The following is an 18,270-nucleotide window of genomic DNA, read 5'->3' as shown; positions in this document are numbered from 1 at the left end:
ATAGGGCAATGTAAAGTTTAAATGCCACTTCCTAACTTATAAGATACTTTCATATTTTATTCATTTGATTTTCAAAACAAACCTACAAAATAGTCAGGCCAAGTATTTTATGCACAGATGATCTCATACCAAGCAGGTGAGAACTACATCTGTATGAAATAAACCAAGGTCTATTATAAATGTTGAATATAAATTAATTTGGAAGAATGTGGTCATGCTGATCTGAGAAATCCGTACTAAGGAAGCCTGCTCTAGAAGGGAACTTGGTTACTCATGTGAATAGTCCTCTAATCTAATAGATAGGATTTGTTAATGTGAATTCTTGTGTAACCAGTTTTCTTGCATAAAGACATACTAAACAGCTCTGCACTGACCCCTGGCGGTGCCCTGCAGTCTTTCCTGCAATTAGTATGGGAAAGGCAGAAATGAAAGCTTACTTGGACCTGCTCTGCCTCTAGATCTGGTAAAGAGACCCTTAGCTCTACAGGTTAAATAGTTAACTATTTAACTGAATAGTTAAGTAAAGAGGGTATGAGTTATTCTGCCACTAGAAATTATTTTTCAAAGAATATTTTATGTCAGAGAAAATGTTTACAATATAATGTTAAGTGAAAAACAAAGATGCAAAACTATATGTATAGTATGGTCCAAATTTTAAAATATATATCATACTTTATATATGAACTTTTAAAAAAAGACTAGAAGGAAGTATACCAAAATATCAAAACTGGTTATCTCTGGGTGGTGATGTTATAATTGAGTTTTATTTTCAATAATCGTATCTTACTTTATCAGGGAAGCATTTTTTTAAAAAGAAAACTAGTCACATTATTGTCCTGTTAGGGAGACAGCATGTGAGAGGGTGGGATTCAGGTGTACCTTAAAGTCAGAAGAATAGCGTCTGGTCCTGGCTTGCCTTTGCCTTATCTTTGGTCATTGTCTTAGCAACACAAAATCATTTAGAGCCTTGAGCTGGCTCGGGCTCATTTTCAAGTTTCCTTTCAGTGGGATGGAAGTATCAGTGACAGGCTCTGTCCATAGCCTTGACTCTTACGAGAAGCGCTTGTGTGGTATGTAGCTGCCCCAACTCTGCCAGGGGCCCCCGCTGAATCAGACAGGAACAGTGAAGACTCTGCCTCTAGCCAACTCTGGAAATTCAGTCGTGTGGTTGAGTTACTTTTTTTTTCTCTCGGAAATATATAGCACAGCTGTCAATAAAGCTTCACACTCTAAGAGTCCTCAACTTTTGAATCCCTGAGGACTCCTCTGAAGACATTCTATGAAGAGAAAATAAGTGAGCCAGTAGATCTCACAAAAGAGAGTGTCATGATAGATACTACACTCGTCTTGACTGAAATCACTTTCTCTCTTTATTCTATCCCCAGACAGTGAATGGGATAGAAGTTTTTACTTTTTCCTCTTTTTATCTTTCTTTGGTTTGTGCCAAAAAGGTAACCTTTATTGTTTTTTAAAAAGTCAAACGTTATAGAAATATACAGCAAAAAAATTAAAGTCCCATCTAATCCTAACCTCCTAAAATAACAACCACCATTAACAGTCTGCTCTTCTCATTGGTGTCAATCTTCTGGGGCACAAATTCTGACTCTTGTCAGTTGCTAGCAACCTTGGGGAAGAACTTAACCTCTTGGTACTTATTTCTTCATCTATAAAATGGGGATAATAGCATCTATATCATAAGGCTGTTTTGAGAATTAAATAAGTTAATATATGCTAAGCACTTAAAACAGTGCCTGGCAATAGGAAGTGTTCAGTGTATGTTGGCCTTTTTTCCCACTAAGTGTGAAAGAACTATTTTAAAAACTGAAATGTGATCACCCTATATATATCTGCTTTATAACCTGTCTCCTGCGCCCCCTGCCCCCAGATATATCCTGGATTCCTTTTGGTATTAGAATGGAGACGTCTGCTTCATTCTTTTTAGTAGCTACGTAGTATTTTATTGTATTAATTAATGTGCCATAATTTATTTAACTAGTCTCTATCAATGGACATTTGGGTTGTCTATCTTACAGAAGATGCTACGATGAACATTCTTTACCTTTGCTCTCTTGCAAAATATTCTTTAGGATAAATTTATAGAAGTGGAATTTCAAAACGAAAAGCAATTTTTCTTTAGAAGTAAATGTCAATATATAAAAATGTAAAGGAGATGTAAAAATCTTCTGTGTACATCACTTCTTAACAATGCAGATAAACTAACTGGTTGAACTGGTAATCTGAATATATTCCACTTTACCTCTGAATTAAAAGAATTTTCATCAAATTAGGTGATAGGTTTTTTGGTTTGTTTTTGTTTTTACACCAAATTCATTGAGCTATCCCTTAAGGAAATTTATTCATTTGTATTTATTGTTCCCTGTCATGTGTCCTATGCTCTTGGAAGAAAAAAGGAAAATGTGCAGCTGGTGTGTGATTGGCTGCCTAATGAGTCTTGGGGTCAGGAGTGGCTCACGTGCTTAACCAGGAGCATCTACTCAGTGTAAAACTAGGGGAATAGACTTGAGAAGGCCTGGCCCAGTTGGGAGCCTTCACATGGGGAAAATGAAGAGTGAGGAGAGAGACAACATAGAGTAGATAAAATACATAGCTAAAAGGGCACACCTGTGGAAATTACATTCAATTACTAACATACCCATTTGAAGTTCACTTATTTATTCAACAAATAATTGTTTTTTTTAAGAATTATATGTTGAGCACTTTGACTATTTTTAAGAGCCAGTAGAGTGAAGCCTAATTAATTTATATCTTGTGAATTCTGAGTTTTTTAAAATATTTATTTATTTGGTTGCACCGGGTCTAGTTGCGGCAGGTGGGCTCCTTAGTTGTGGCTCGCCAGCTCCTTTAGTTGAGGCACGTGAACTCTTAGTTGTGGCATGCATGTGGGATCTAGTTCCGTGACCAGGGATCAAACCTGGGCCCCTTGCATTGGGAGCACGGAGTCTTAACCACTGTGCCACCAGGGAAGTCCCAAATATTTGTTTTTTTGAATGTGCTGTGAGAGATGCTAGACCATCTTTTTTTTTTTTTTTTTTTTTTTTTTCAGTACACGGGCCTCTCACCGCTGTGGCCTCTCCCCTTGCGGAGCACAGGCTCCGTTGGTGCAGGCTCAGCGGCCATGGCTCACGGGCCCAGCCGCTCCGTGGCATGTGGGAACCTCCCAGACCGGGGCACGAACCCGTGTCCCCTGCATCAGCAGGCGGACTCTCAACCACTGTGCCACCAGGGAAGCCTTAAAGTTTTTAAGCAGAGCATGACGGGATCAGGTATCCATTTTAAAGGATCACCCTGTGATGGGAGTGATCTTGAGAGGCTGTTAAACTAAGTAATCCAAGTGAGAGATTTTGGGGGTTTGAACTAGGATGGTGGAGCTGGGGCTGGGAGAGGAGTGGACAGATTGGAGACATGGTCGAGATTAGCTGTGGGGGAAGGGAAATGGAGAGAAAGAGCTCTCCAAGTTAGATAACTCAGAAGCATCCAGCTTGGGGAACTGAAGATGGAGAGAGGATATAGAGAACTATGGAGGAAAATGATCAGTTCAATTTGGACCTGTAGAATTTGAGGTGCCTGTGGGGTACTCAATGGGTGATGCCTCTGAAGTTCAGAAGAAAGCCCAGTATGGTAAATGCAGCATGGGAATGTTTGAGATGGCTGGTTAAGCAGCAGGCAACAGAAATGAAGCCCTCAAAGAAAGCAGTTGATAGTAAAGTAGAAGAAAAATCAGAAGGCTCTTTTCAGCTAAAGACTTAATGTAGTTGTATTGCATGTGCTACTATGTACGAGGCACTGTTCAAAGTGCCGGTGATAGCGCAGTGAACAGGACAAAATCCCTCTTCCTACACGGCTTATGTTCATTGTAGTTGGAAGAAAGACTAAGTATATAATTTCAGGCACTATGAAGAAAAATAAGGCAGAATGTAGAAATACAGAATGATGGAGGGGAGAGGGGCTATTTTGGATCGTGTGTTTAGGCGCTCTTAATAGTTGATATCTAAGCAGAGACCTGAATGCAATGCAAGAATTAGCTGTGGGAACATCTTAGGGAAGAGCATTCTAGGCAGAACAAATGGCAAGTGCAAAGGTCCTGAGCTTGGTAGGTTCAAAGTATGGTGAGAATGCCAGTGTGGCTGGAGCGATTGAGGGAGCAGGAGAGTTGTGGTAGGAGAGGATGGCTGGAGCCGGCTCCTGTTGGGCCTGGAAGATTCTATTCTAAGTGTGGTGGGAAGCCATTGGAGGGTTGAGAGCAGGGGAGTGACATGATCTGAATTACATTTTACAAGGATCACTCTGGCTGCTGTGTGGAGAATCATTTGCTGGGTGGCCACAGAGGAAACAGGGAAACCAGTTAGGAGGCTAGGGCAGTTATACAGTAGAGATGGTGGTGGCTTGCACTAGGGTGGAAGTGGTGAGTAGTTGGATTCAGATACATTTTGAAAGGAGAGCTGAAAAGACTTGCTGGATGACTGGATATAGGGATGTTAGGGAAAGTGAAATCAAGGAAGACGCCTCCTAGGTTTGTATTTTAACAATTGGGAAAACAGAGGAGCAAGGTTTGTGGGGGGAGGGGGGAAAATCAAGAGCTCAGTGTAGAACACATTAAATTGGAGTTGTGTTTTAGACATTCCCGGAGAAGCTGCTGAATGGACCTTTGAATACAGGCAAGTATTCCTAAATCTAGGAGTGGGTCCTACATTTCCACTGGCATAAATGTCTTTTTTTTTAAATATTTATTTCACAGCTCAGTAAAATTAAGGGTCAGATCTGAGCCTCAGATTGGCAGATTGTGACCTCCAGCACTGGCCTATTACACACATTCTTAACAGGGTGATATCCCCAACAGGACGAAAAATGATTCTTACGAGGTGAAAAAAATCTTCGATAATATGATGGTATATGGGCTTCAAAGCTCAGCCCTACCTGACAAAATCTTATCCCTTAATATTTAATTTCTCACATTAGGGAGAATTTAAATTTAAGTAATTAAAAATTTTCTCCTTGGGGGGGTGATAATGAAAAAAACAGTTGAGAAATGTGCAAGAGCATGGCCTTTGGGTGTCAGAAAGCCCTGATGTGGATCCTGGCTTTACCACTTGGACATGATACTTACCTTCTCTGAGCTTCACCTTCATCATTCAAACACCAGTACTACTACTTACCTCAAAGTTACTGAAAAGATTCAGAGGATGTGCCTGGCACATAGAAAATGACTGATAAATATTAGTTCTCTCTGCTTTACCTCCCCTTCCCAGAAAAGAGAAGTTATTATAGTTAAGGAACTGCAATAAACTGGGTAGGGATCTACTCAAGTGGGAAAATGACAGACTTAAAAGCTTGTTGGAGGAAAAAAATAACAGACAAGGGGCCTGATTGAATCGTGGTGGTGGCGGGGAGGGGTGGGTGTAAAGAAAGAGAGAAGAGAGAAATCTAAGGTAATTCTTAAGAGATTTGATACCAAGGCAAAGCCACCACTAAAGGTTCTTAGTTGACAGTTGAAAACAAGAGGAAGATGATTCTGGCGTCTGATTTATATTACAGTAGAACAGAAGCCAGAGGAAGGGAACCGGGATTGTGGAGGACTTGGAATCTGAAGATCTGGGTGTATAACATGTTGAACAATGGGGGTTGGGAAAATTAATTATGGTCATCTCTATTTTGAAATATCATGCAGCCAGTACAATTGTTTTGGAACAATATTCAGTGGCCCCGGAAAACACTTACGATAAAATGTAAGCACACTACAAAACAATGTGAAGCCGTTTTTATCAAACATTGTATATTTAGGTAGGAAAGGTAAAATTATCTCTGGGGTGGAAGTTTTATTTTTATTTTTTTCAATTTTAATACAAAGAGCTTGTATTGCCTTTATGACCAGGAAAAAAAAAAAAAAAAGTTTTCTTCCCGAAAGAACCTCTCTGGCTTTGCACTTAATGGTTTCGGCCCTGGCCAGCAGATTCCTAGGACCCACTTTCCGGCACTACCCCAGCCCCTTGGAGAGTGTGGCCCTGGAGGTGTGAGACCCAGGAAAAGGCGGGCAGTGGTAAGCCGCTTCTGCCTCCCGGCAAGCGCAGCGTCTGGACCGGAGGACTTGCCTGGGGATCCGGCGGCAGAGGTGGCCACATGCCGGGAAGCGCTCAGAGCCAGAACCCTCCCCGCTTATTACGCGCCCGGTGTGGGCACAGGGAGGGGCTGGACCTCAGCATCAGAGACCGCCGAGAGCCGGGAGGCGGGAGGCCAAGGGGCCCCTCCAGCCGCCTTCCCAAACTCCAGCCCCAAAGTAGCCGGCGGGGAACTGCGCCAGCCCGCGCGCCCGCCGAGCCTTGGGTGACTGACGGGAGGTGGGAATGTGGGCGGAGCCTCAAGCGCGAGCTGTGATTGGAGCGACCCACACCTCCCAGGGAGAGAGGGAGGGCAAGCTTGCGAGGGATGCGCAGAGGAGGGTGCTCAGAGACCTCTATGTGATTGGCTAGCAGCGGAGTGAACCGGGAGCTGTTTCAATGATTGGCAGGCGGTAGACAGCCCTCGGAAACTGCCTTGGCTTCGCCTATTGGCATCCTGAGAGAGTAGGCGGGATTGGTTCATCAAGTGGTGCTGATGATTAGCTGGCGGCTGAGAGTTAGGATGTTGGAGAGAGAGCCGGGGCGGGGGGAGGAGGGGTGGCGGGGGCAGCGACTTCCTCCTTGGTATTGGCTGGTGAAGTGAGTGGGGGGTGGTACCAAGGTCCAGCGACTGCCTAGGATTGGCGGGTGCTGGGGTGAGTGACAGACAAGGGGGCGAGCTGCGCGACCAGCGGTTTGTTTTTCGGAGCGTTCCTGAGGTGGAGAACGGCGGCCGGACCGAGCGACTGCGGGACTGAGGGACTGGCGGTCGGGCGGGCCGAGCGGCGCCGCCGAGGCCGGGCTGGGCCGAGCCGAGGAGCGCCGGGGATGTAGCGGGCCACCCTGCCCATGCCACAGCGCCCGGCTGCGGGCGGAGCCGGAGCCGGAGCCTGGGGAGGCGGCGGGGGCCCTGAGCGCAGCCCGCGCCCCCTGCGCGGAGCCAGGCCCGCTGCCGTCCCCGCCGCCCGGGCCCCCGGCATGCAGCCCCGGCTGCGGAGGTGACACTCGGGCCCAAGACGCCGCCGCCGCCATCGCCACCATGGGTGAGTGTCGCCACCGCCCCGGCCTGTGCCCGCGCTGCTTCGCGTTGCCCCGCCCCGGACTGAGGGGAGGAGGACCCTGGGCCGCTGCCTGACAGGCATGGACAGCCAGCCGGGCCGGGGCTGCGGACCGCCGGCGCCCGCCCGCCCTGCTCGCGGCTTAGCGGCTCCGCGGCCCGGGCGGGGGTTCTGGCTTCTCGGCCCGCCGGGGCGGCCCCGGCCGACGGAGCCCACTCGGCAGCCTCCTTCCGGGCCGCGCGGCCGGCGCATCCCAAAGAAGCGGCGGCGGGTCGAGGGCCCATGCTCGGCGGGGCAGCCCGCTCCGGGCCGAGCGAGCCGGACCGCGAGCCCGAGGGCGGGGGAGCGCGAGCGCAGTGTGGGGCCCGGGCTGGAGGCTGGTGCAGGCCCAGCTGCTGTTGTGTCTTTTCCTTGATTTGCTTTTTTTTCCTGCCTGTGTCATTTCCTTCCCTTTGCTCACACAGGCTGGCCTGTGAGAGTTCCCGGGGCTTGCTCTCGAGCCCTGTGCGCGCCCCAGCGCAGGGGGGAGGGCGTGCAGGGAGATAGGTTGGGAGGTGATTAAAACGGCAATCACTGTTATCAACCGCGCGGTTGAGAAATGCGAGCTGCGCGCAGATTGCTGGAGGTTAGGAATTGGTCGCGGGCTGCCACTTATAATACACATCCTACCTTTCGAAAAATCTAGTAGTGTTTTACATCCATTATTTTAATCTAACTGTATCCCTGAAATTATGTAACTTTTGAAAGAGAGAAACATTCACTACACAAAAGAATCTCTATGAAATCATTTCCTTTTTAATCGATATTTGTAACTTCTGTTGTGAAGATGTAATCTAAGAAAAGCTTTTAATGTCTTCCACACGCAGCATTTGAACTGAATTATATTTCATGTCCTTTTTGGTAATTTACCAAATGACTATTGGACTAGATTAAGTAGCAAATAACATTTTAGATGTACTTTGCTTCTCTTGTTGGATCAGTTATTTTGATACTGTTGTTTGCAATGGCAAGTTTTGTAAAGTATTTGGTATTGTCATAAATAATCAAGGGGTAAAAGTCAGTAAAAAGATCATTTGCACGACCATTGATTGCATCTGTGAAGAGGGAACGTTAATATTTGATTTGCCCTATAGCAAGGTCAAGTCGTTTCTGTAGGGGGTTAAATGTTTGCTGTGTCACATGGGGCAGATATTCTTTTGCGGCCCATCTTTACACTCTGGCTTTGAATGAATTACCTTGTTCTGTTCCATACTGCCCCTCATACAGTAAGAGATGGGTTTGTTCATTTGTTGGGCTTACTGTTTCCTTCCCATGCTTTACTTCAGAAGTGCTTGCTTTTCTGGGAAAAGTCTGTGACAGTAAGCAGAAAAGGAACCCAGTGAGGCCTGGTATTTAAATACATAATTCACCAAATACTCATTGAACATTTACTATAAATGGGGAACATAATTCTTCTTGTCCTCCCCAGGTTTCATACATTTATTTTGTGTTCTGGAATTTGATGATTGAACTAAATCTTTGAATTGATTTGTGAGCCTACACTTGCTATAATCTTTCTAAGTCTTTCCTTTTTGTCCTGCGGGGACAGTCTTAAGTCCCAAAGGGTAGTGTGAAATACTTGAGGGTGTGCAGACCTACTTCCCACTTTCTCAACTGCTAAATCAGTTAGAGTGTCCAGATGCGTTGACTACATTGCATCCCTAGAAATAAAATAGATGTCAGCCTGTTTTCACATTTCAAGATATTTTCAGGGGCTTCCCTGGTGGTGCAGTGGTTGAGAGTCCGCCTGCCGATGCAGGGGATGCGGGTTCGTGCCCCGGTCCGGGAGGATCCCACATGCCGTGGAGCGGCTGGACCCGTGAGCCATGGCCGCTGAGCCTGTGCGTCCGGAGCCTGTGCTCTGCAACGGGAGAGGCCACAACAGTGAGAGGCCCATGTACCGCAAAAAAAAAAAAAAAAAAAAAATTTCAAAAAGTTTAAGTGTGTGAGTATATGGAGAGACAATAATGAGGAGGAAAGGAACTGTATAGGTAGGGTCCAGAGCCCCAAACGAAAAAGGACCAAAAATTCAGTGTCTTCTCATTTGTCCCCAATGAGACAGTGAGGGGAGAATTAACTTGCCTGGTGGTTGCAGTATATTAGGCAAGCTGATTTAAGAACCACTGCCTGGCTTTCTTCAGCACTCTCCCCTCATACCATTCTCGGTTTCCTTTTAGTAGATGACCTTGACGTGCAATTAGAGCTGATAACGAATTCTCTTAGAACCTGGCCTTTAGTTTGCTTTGTATAGGGCTCAGCAAGCATGTATGTACAAACACACACACAGAGTCTCTCTTAAATACTAGTTTCCATTTTGGTGACATAAATGATGAAAATTCAAATTCCCAGGTTAGTATGCTTTAGTTGCTGCATGCAGTCCTAAATAAATTCAAGGGGTAATAAGAGAGAAGCATAGACTTATTAATATTTTTATTATACTTGTTAAACTCCAGCCCAGTGAGGAAAGGACTAAAACTAATTTGAGTTCCTGCCCTTCAGGTTCCTTGGTTAATAGTCATATTTTCCTGAGCTGTTCTAAGCCCCAGACTCAAGCTTGTTTGACAACTTGGGTTGGTAATGAAAAGAGGTCAGATTTTGTATTGGCTGTTAGCCCCAGTAAATTTCTAGTGGAAATTACACTTATCCTTGTAAATAATAGGAAATAGTCTTTTTTTTTTTTTTTTGGCTTTGATACTATGTGGTTATAAAGAAAAATTTGGGCTTGACTGGTCATTTTTTCTTGGTCACACCAAAATTCTCTCCTAGTTTTAGTAATTATAGTGGCACATGCTGTTAATAACACCTAAGATTAATTTACTAGTGTTTATTTGGACTCTATAAATGCAATCTAAAATTTAGTGGGAAGTATTACTGAAAACTATGCAACAACTTGGAAATGTTACTGGAAACGATCATGAACTGAGTATAGGATTTAGGATGTTGTGGTTCTGGTTTGATAACTTGGTTTGAAGTCAGAATCGTTGTGATTTACAGATGCCTTGTGTCTCTAGGGTTTCAAGTCTGTTGGGAGCTCCCAATTAGACCAAGCTAGAATCTGACCACCTGTGTATACTCTAAATAGTTAGCAACTGTTTTGATTGAAATTGGGATCACAGTTTAATGAATCAACATGGCTATGTCACGACTAGATTTCTGATACTTTACAAAATGATGATTGGTTTTTAAAACTGAATTTTAGGCATTTGTAAAAAGTATCAGTCCAACTTAGCATTACTTAGGGGAATACATAGAAGAAGAAGCAGTTTTCTTGGTTCTGACTATGTAAGCTATCCATTTTTTCTTTGCCCATTTATTGAGCATCTCTTATGTGTCAGATATAGTGTTAGGCCCTGTACATACATGTATCCTGTGTTTAAGAAGTTACAGTTAGGTGAGGTGAACCAAAAACATGAAAACAAATCAGTGCAATGAGGTGTTATAGGTACTTCATCAAAACTGTAACGGTACATAGGAGGGAGAGATCAGTTCTGTAGTTTTGGGATTGACAAAACTATAGTCCTCAGACTATAGTCCTCAGACCTGTAAGGTCAATTTCATTAACCATTAAAATAAAATATGATGGTGATATATTGATTTTTACGAGGAAGCAATAGCTTACTTTGTAATATGTATTTTTTAATTTTAAGTCATCAGTTAATATTGAAGGGCAGTTATATCCCAGAAACAGAAAAATAAACACCAGAATTTGACTTTGAGATTTAGCGAAGATTCAACCAGGGCCTTGAAGGAAAAAGGAAAAATGTTTCTTGTGAATTGAGGATCAGACCTTTTTGCTTATACTTACTATGAAATGATGTTTGCCCAGGTATGGAGAGGGTGGAGGCAGTGTGAGTATGTAACATGTCATGAACAGTAAGATAGTAAAATCTGACTCACAGACACTCTGAAGCACAGGATCTCCTGAGTGAGCAGTGTGATCAGATGATCTGGCAGAGTTGGGTAGAGCAAGGTGAAGAAGTAGTTTGTTAAATGAAAACAAAGATTAAATTTGGGGGTTGTATATATGGAAAAGAGTGAGTGTCTGGCATCATGCAGGACAACAATGTTTATCGAAGGACATGTTGCTTCTGGAAACTTTTCTGGGTTTTAAGCCAAGGGAATTTGTAAATGGGAGTGCCTTAGGACCCTGCTTTTAGATAGAAGTAATAGCTCAGTCTGGAAGAGTGACTTCCTGCTGGGACTAATGAGAGAGAAGTGTGTTGCCTGGCAGCCCCCATGCCTTAGGTCAGGGTATGGGGAGAAGGAAAAGTACACGCCGCTGGATAATTATGGATAGCTGTCTGCTTGAGACTGCTGAAGAGCTTCCACTTTTTAAGCCTGAACTGTAAACCTTGTTTCATAGATTCCTTCTTTTCTTTTTCTATGAATATTCCTCACCCCTAGATCCTTGACCTCCTAATCTCTAGAGTTAACTTCTTCCTCTGTGCTTCTTTCTGGTAGCTTTTAAGTGTGTCAGACCACCCCCATCCTTCGGAAATCTTTTCAAGGTTATATAGCATACTATTACCTCTGCCTCAACTTGTTCACGTGTAAAGTTCATAAGTGAATTGTTGATTTCCACTACTTCCAATTTTCTTTTAATCTCCAGCTTCTCTATTCCCTGTAAAATTGTTTCTGCCTCTACTACCCTATTGGACCTGCCTGGCCTCTGCGTGCCCCTGCTATTCTTTGGTCTGAGCTTCTGTGGTGTCACCCTTGTTTTTTCCCAATCCTCTTAAAGGCTTCTGTGCCAGCACACCTTCTTCCTACTCTACTTGATGGCATTACTATTCACTGAGGATCAGTCCCTGACCTTTTCTTTTCCTCCACCACTCGCTTGCTTTCATGTCCTTCTCTCAGTTTATTTGTAAAGCTCTCTTGCATAGCTGGTACAACTTGCTTTTCTGGAAAACTCTTTATTCTGTAAAATCATCTATATAATCTCTTGCTACTCACACTGTAAAAAAAGTTTTTTACACATGTGTTTATGTATTCTGGTTTGTTTCTTGTCTAATTCAGTCTCTTTATTTGTGTAACCTTGTATTTGTGTGTTTTGTCTTTTTACCCCTAGAGTTTGAATACCTTAAAGTATCTTTCAAAACTGTCTAATGTATAATACATGATAGGTATTCAGTAAATGGTTATTGTTAATGATTAATAATAAAAATTCAGAAATACAATTAAATATTAGGATAGATGGTGGCCTCCATTAACCTTTTCTCCATTGCTAATAATAATAGCCAGCATTTTTTTCAACATTAACCTTTTCTCCATTACTAAAAATAATAGCCAGCATTTTTTCCATCATTACTAAGTGTTAGGTAGCGTGAGGAATAATTTGTAAGGTTTTTTGTTTGTTTGTTTTTTCCCTTAAGTTTCACAGCAGCTCTGTGTAATGATACTTTTATTATCTCCATTTTACAGATGAGGAAATTGAGGTTTAGGGAGAATAAGTAATTTGTTTAAGGCCTCTTAAAGCCAGGTCTTTCTGACTCCAAAGTCCATATAACTGACTACTGCACTCTAAGAAAGCTGCTATTTGTTTTTAAAAGGTTTGTTTGTTTGTTTTTATTTTTTAAGGAAAGAGTACGATAGCACAGATAATTCAGTTAAAATCCCAATCCAGGAAGAAATGCCTAAAAGAACCACTCGATTTGCTTCCTGTCTTTATCCATGTCCTCAGTTTGAAGTATCAGTTTAAGAACCAGGGCTTCCCTGGTGGTGCAGTGGTTAGGAATCCGCCTGCCAATGTAGGGGACACGGGTTCGAGCCCTGTTCTGGGAAGATCCCACACGCTAAGCCCGTGCGCCACAACTCCTGAGCCTGTGCACCTAGAGCCCATGCTGCGCAACAAGAGAAGCCACTGCAGTGAGAAGCCTGCGCACCGCAACGAAGGGTAGCCCCCGCTTGCCGCAACTAGAGAAAGCTCGCGCACAGCAACGAAGACCCAACACGGCCAAAAATAACTAAATAAATTTATTTTTTAAAAAAAGAACCCGTTTGCCTCTAGAAATATATGCAACTTTGACACAAAATCAGATTCTATTACTTTGTTTCACTTGGGTCAGTTGCCCCAGATTTCAAGAGATAGAACCAAACCATTCCTCTAGTGTGTTCGCACCACTGGAACTACCAAACAAGTTCTTATCCATTAAGTAATGCCAGGAATTGGTTAGCTTCCTGGAAACAGAATTTGTCAACCTGATAAACCAGCTCTTATAATAGCATCATCTTATACAGAATTAGAAACAATTTCTTTGGTCATACTTGTCATGGATTTGACTTGGAAAGCATGTGCGTGTGTCTGTGTGTGTATATTCACATCCATCTTGTTTCAGTATCTGAGTTGAGACAACTGAAGTTCTCAATTCTAAGGCTGGTTACCTTGATACTGAAAACTATATGCATTCTGCTGTTAGGACTATCACTGGATGCTCCTCAGAAAACACCCACCTAGTCATAATCATAATGACCCCAATTTACTGTTACAGTTGGCCCAATAAATTTATACATATATAATATTTAATGATATATAAGCCAATTTAATATATAAGCCTATATATATATGTTATACATATATATAATCTAGTCATCCTAGCTTAGATGTTATGCTCTAGTTTTAAAATCTTGGTTGGGAGGTTAAAAAACAAAACAAAAACCAAGCAAGTTCCCTTTAAGGAGCCTATAGGTAAATTGTGAGAAAGTATAAAATAATTGATGGGATGTATGTGTTTTAATTTTTTTTTTTTTTTTTTTTTTGCGGTACGCGGGCCTCTCACTGTTGTGGCCTCCCCCCTTGCGGAGCACAGGCTCCGGACGCGCAGGCTCAGCGGCCATGGCTCACGGGCCCAGCCGCTCCGCGGCATGTGGGATCCTCCCAGACCGGGGCACGAACCCGTGTCCCCTGCATCGGCAGGCGGACTCTCAACCACTGCGCCACCAGGGAAGCCCTGTGTTTTAATTTTGACAGATGTCTTTCTGTAGACACCCACTTCCTCATTCGTTATCTCATTTACCTCATTCTTTTCATACTACAACTATATCACTCTCATACTTTTGTATATATTTTGAAGTGGAATTAGTTGGGAAGCTACTCTACTGGTGTTTTTCCTTCAAGTCTTAAATCTAATTTTACTTTTCTGAGCAGACAAAAATCTCTTCAGGGGCACCCTTCTCCTTCCTTTGCTGCATCTCCTCAGAGGGCATGTAGGGCACCCAAGCAGATTTGGTTTAGGAAGGGGGGAGAGGCAACTAACGCCGCTTTACTTCCTATACTCCATGCTGCTCTTTCCTTTCCACAGGATATTAGAGTATTTTCAAGGGACAGTGATAAAGCGCAGAAGATAGGCACACTCTGTGGGTGGAGTCTTGTACTTCTTTTAAGGTGTGCCCCAAGTCCCTAAGTGACTCATTTGTCACTAAAGCAAGTGTAACAGCTCATTCCTCATGTTTCTTTGCAGATCAGCAGATTTATTTTCAACTCCCCAGTGCTGTTTGAGTAGGCAAGGATCTCTTGAAGGGCCTAGGAGGATTTTGCAAAACATGGAATTGGGCTGGTTTAAGTTCTGGGTTTTGGCCAGTTGTCTTCATTGCATGAGAACTGTAGTGATCTATGCTATGTCAAGAAAGGGGGATTAAAAGTAATACCAGTAAGGCAGAGACAATGCATTGCTTGGTCAGTTAGGGAAGAAAAACAATAGAACTGCCTTTTGACTTCCCTGTGGGAAGCAGAAGGCCTATAAAATTGTAAAGAGTTGGGAGGTGGCATTCAGAGGCTAGGCTTGTAAAACAACATTTGTTCAAAGCAGCGACCTGAGGTCCTTGTTTGGTACCTTTTAAATATGCTCTCCTGTGTATGATAGTTTAGGAATAAGTCTGACTGTGTCCCATAATCAGCTCTCCATGAATTCATCTTTTCACTCAGTACCCTACTACACTGTGCTTTGTTGTTCTTCACTCCAACTCTTCATCTATTATTCCTGGTTGAGTTTCTCTGGCACTGGAAGAATTGGTCTGTTTGAACACCTCCATTGCCCCCAGTGAACTGGTAGATATTGCTGCCAGAAATCTGATTGGAGAGCTGTTAAGAATCCATTAAAATTCAAATTGCCGTAGTCTGACCTCAGTTATCTACTTTTCACAGATAACAAATTCATGAGATTATAGTTACAGGGTCTCTCACCTGGGCAGAACTCCCTGAGTGTTAGTTATATAATTTGTGAAAGTACTTCTGTGGTCTGTATTAAAGTACCTTAGCCCATGTGCTCTCTTTCTTTGCAGACGAACAGGAGGCATTGAACTCAATCATGAAGGATCTGGTGGCCCTCCAGATGAGCCGACGTCCCCGGGTGCCTGGATATGAGACCATGAAGAACAAAGAAACGGGTCACCCAAATAGGCAGGTGTGTGCGGCCATGGCTGTTAACTAAATTTGTTGGGGAGGGGTTTTCAGGTGGCAAATATGTGAGAAGCCAATGATACTCTGATACAGGCTTGAATGCTATTGGTCCCTTCCCTTAAGTCTGTTAAATGGTAAGTGATATGTACTAACCAGGTGTGGGTTGTGATCTGGAGTCCCAATGCCTTGTGCATCTCACCTTGTAAATACTGTTTCATCTTTGGAGAGTTAGAATAATTTCTTCACTAATTATGGGGACAGTATTCATATACTTTTTCCTTTACTGATCATTTGGCAAATATTTTATCCAGATTCACGATCCCTAATTCAGAAACTTTTTAGCTATCTTACAGTATATACTCAGAAAAAATTAATTGATTTTAGTATTGGTTTATTTAAAATGTAGTTAGGAAGGGAAATTTATTTAATAAAACATCATATATATTCTGAAAGTAACAATGAGTGATTTTGTTATTGTTGTTTACAGTTGTTTCCCCCCATTAACTCAGGTAGTTGAGAGTGCCTGTTTTATTGAGAGTTGTGTGCTTCTTTAGGAAAACAGCTTCTATTTTGTTAACATTTAAAGTTGTGCGCTGTTGAGAACCTTCTTCTCGCCTCCAGTGTCACTGACCTCCCTGTTGCCTAGGCCCTTTGGCCCACAGAGAGGAGTGAGTGACGGGGAGCTTTCCTTCCTGGTGGGTATCAGATGGCCAAGTTTGGTGTGTTTGATGATATCCTTCCTTGTGGTTCTCTTCGTTATCAGCTAATCTTCTCTCTCCTCATTTGCACCTTGTCTACCAATTCTTCAGAAGTGCTCTTGGTTCCTGGAGAAAGTATAAGGGGCTAGAACTTCTTCTGTCTGAGGTTGGCTAGATATAGCCTCCCAGAGTATTTCCTGCCTTTAGGAAAACTAGGGACCCGAAGTCCTTTTGTTTCAGTTGTAACATAAGGAATAGTTTAGAAAGCTGCTTTTATTTTTTGTGTTTACCTTACAGAACTAGGGGAACAACAGAATAGGGCCCATTCTTGTACTGTTGTACATTATTCTAATTGTGTGGGTTCTCACTTGCTGTAACTCACTTCTATTCAAAGCTGCTTTTGGAAGGAGCATTTTACCAGAAGTGAATCCCCTCCCCCAGGCTTGAGCCTAATGACCTCACTTTCCTTCCTGTCTTCCTATGTAGAGTGTGCTTGTTAACGCTGCTCCAGTCAGCTGATCTTTCTCCAAATGGGACTATTAGCCTGGATGTCAGTTAGTAGGTGAAAAGGGGAAGCTTTCTTGAGTTGGAAGACCTAAATGGACTCTGCGGAGAAGAGGCGGGGTGGAGTGGTCTCTGATCATTCCTTGAAGGGAGATTACCTTTTAGGAATCCTGTTTAGGCCTAAGAGCTATTATAAGAAAAATCCTGATCTTTTACCATGCCTGCTGCTGTGTTATTGGGGTGAAGGCAGTGGTTATGAAGGTAGAAGCCTGTGAAAAGGATTGACTAGTATAGAGGAAATAATCTTAACAAGCGGTACTAGCTCTTTGGACCCACGGTTTACTTGAATATCGTCAAACTTTTTCTGTTGCATGAAGGATACAAATTATTAACCTCAGTTTTTTTGCTTTTAAAGAAAAAACACAACAGCAGCAGCTCAGCCCTTCTGAACAGCCCCACAGTAACTACAAGCTCATGTGCAGGGGCCAGTGAGAAAAAGAAATTTTTGGTAAGGAACAAAATTACCCGTTAAAGCTAAAATGTGCTTTTAAATCTACTAGTGCTGGAAGAGTGTGGAATTCATTTCCTGGACAAATTGTTTTAGTGGATTTGCAGGGAGCACTGGTTACTCATTACCTGTGTGCTGTCACCATTTCTCACAACAGTATTATTCATAAGCAACCTCTGTCAGTGCTGTCCAGTAAACTTCTGTGATGATGGAAATGTTCTATATTTGTACTGCCCAGTGTAGTTGAGGAACTGAATTTAAAATTTTATTTAATTTTAATTAATTTAAATTTAAATAGCTACATATGGCTAATGGCTATTGTCTTGGATAGCACAACTTTATATACTGTATAAGGGACTATTGATTTGTTGGGCAAGAAATTAAGTACGTGCTTGGAGATGTGCACATCTCCTTGGTACATTCGTTCCACCACACAGGTCATGAGTTTCTATGCATTGTGATAATCTCATCAGTGGGAATCCCAGCTAAGCGTCTATTCCAGGGGGCATGGGGATCTGGGGGGAATATGAAGCTTGGAACTAGCATGGCTGTTTAGAAGTTGAAGCTCAAAGTTTTATGCTAATATTGGGTAAAAGGGCAATGAAAACGTCAAAATAGCTTCCCCCTTAATAAAGTCAAGGTTGTAGAATGGTCTCTCCTGGGAAGTATAGCAGATCTTCAGCTTCTGACCAGGAGAAATAGTCTTCAGCAAAATCGTGAAAGCAGAAGGAGAGAGAGAGTCTCAGTGATTGCATTTCCAAGGAAGGATGGGGTGAGATGGGGATGGTGGGAACATTTAGGGGGAGAAGTGTTTACAGCTCAATGTAATGAAAAGAGCGCAGCCTGAGTCTTGAGATGTTAATAATCTGTTAATGTAGGACTTTACAGTTTACACAGTGAATTCCCTTTTTAAAAATTCTTGTTTTTGTTTGCTTGGGCCTAGGATAGGATT

General features: G+C 42.9%; 1 protein-coding gene across 6 annotated transcripts in view; it reads left to right on the top strand.

The window, feature by feature from the left end:
• Positions 1–18,270, top strand: part of MAP3K3 (mitogen-activated protein kinase kinase kinase 3) — a 71,401-nt gene that overhangs the window by 2,175 nt on the left and 50,956 nt on the right. For 2 of the 6 annotated variants that reach the window (XM_033438906.2, XM_033438907.2), the window contains exons 2-3: positions 15,491–15,612; positions 17,226–17,318. In XM_033438906.2, the coding sequence (XP_033294797.1) occupies positions 15,517–15,612; positions 17,226–17,318 (189 nt within the window). In that variant the 5' untranslated portion in view covers positions 15,491–15,516. Of the gene's footprint in view, positions 1–6,760; positions 7,157–7,248; positions 9,095–15,490; positions 15,613–17,225; positions 17,319–18,270 lie in introns of those variants that run through there. The other 4 variants (XM_012535103.3, XM_049702165.1, XM_012535104.3 and 1 more) reach the window with 4 other exon arrangements.

Source organism: Orcinus orca, chromosome 19 (assembly GCF_937001465.1).
Source record: "Orcinus orca chromosome 19, mOrcOrc1.1, whole genome shotgun sequence".
NCBI classification, from domain to species: Eukaryota; Metazoa; Chordata; class Mammalia; order Artiodactyla; family Delphinidae; genus Orcinus; species Orcinus orca.
The sequence above is the reverse complement of the archived record's forward strand: the minus strand, read 5'-3'. Positions and strand labels throughout refer to the sequence as shown.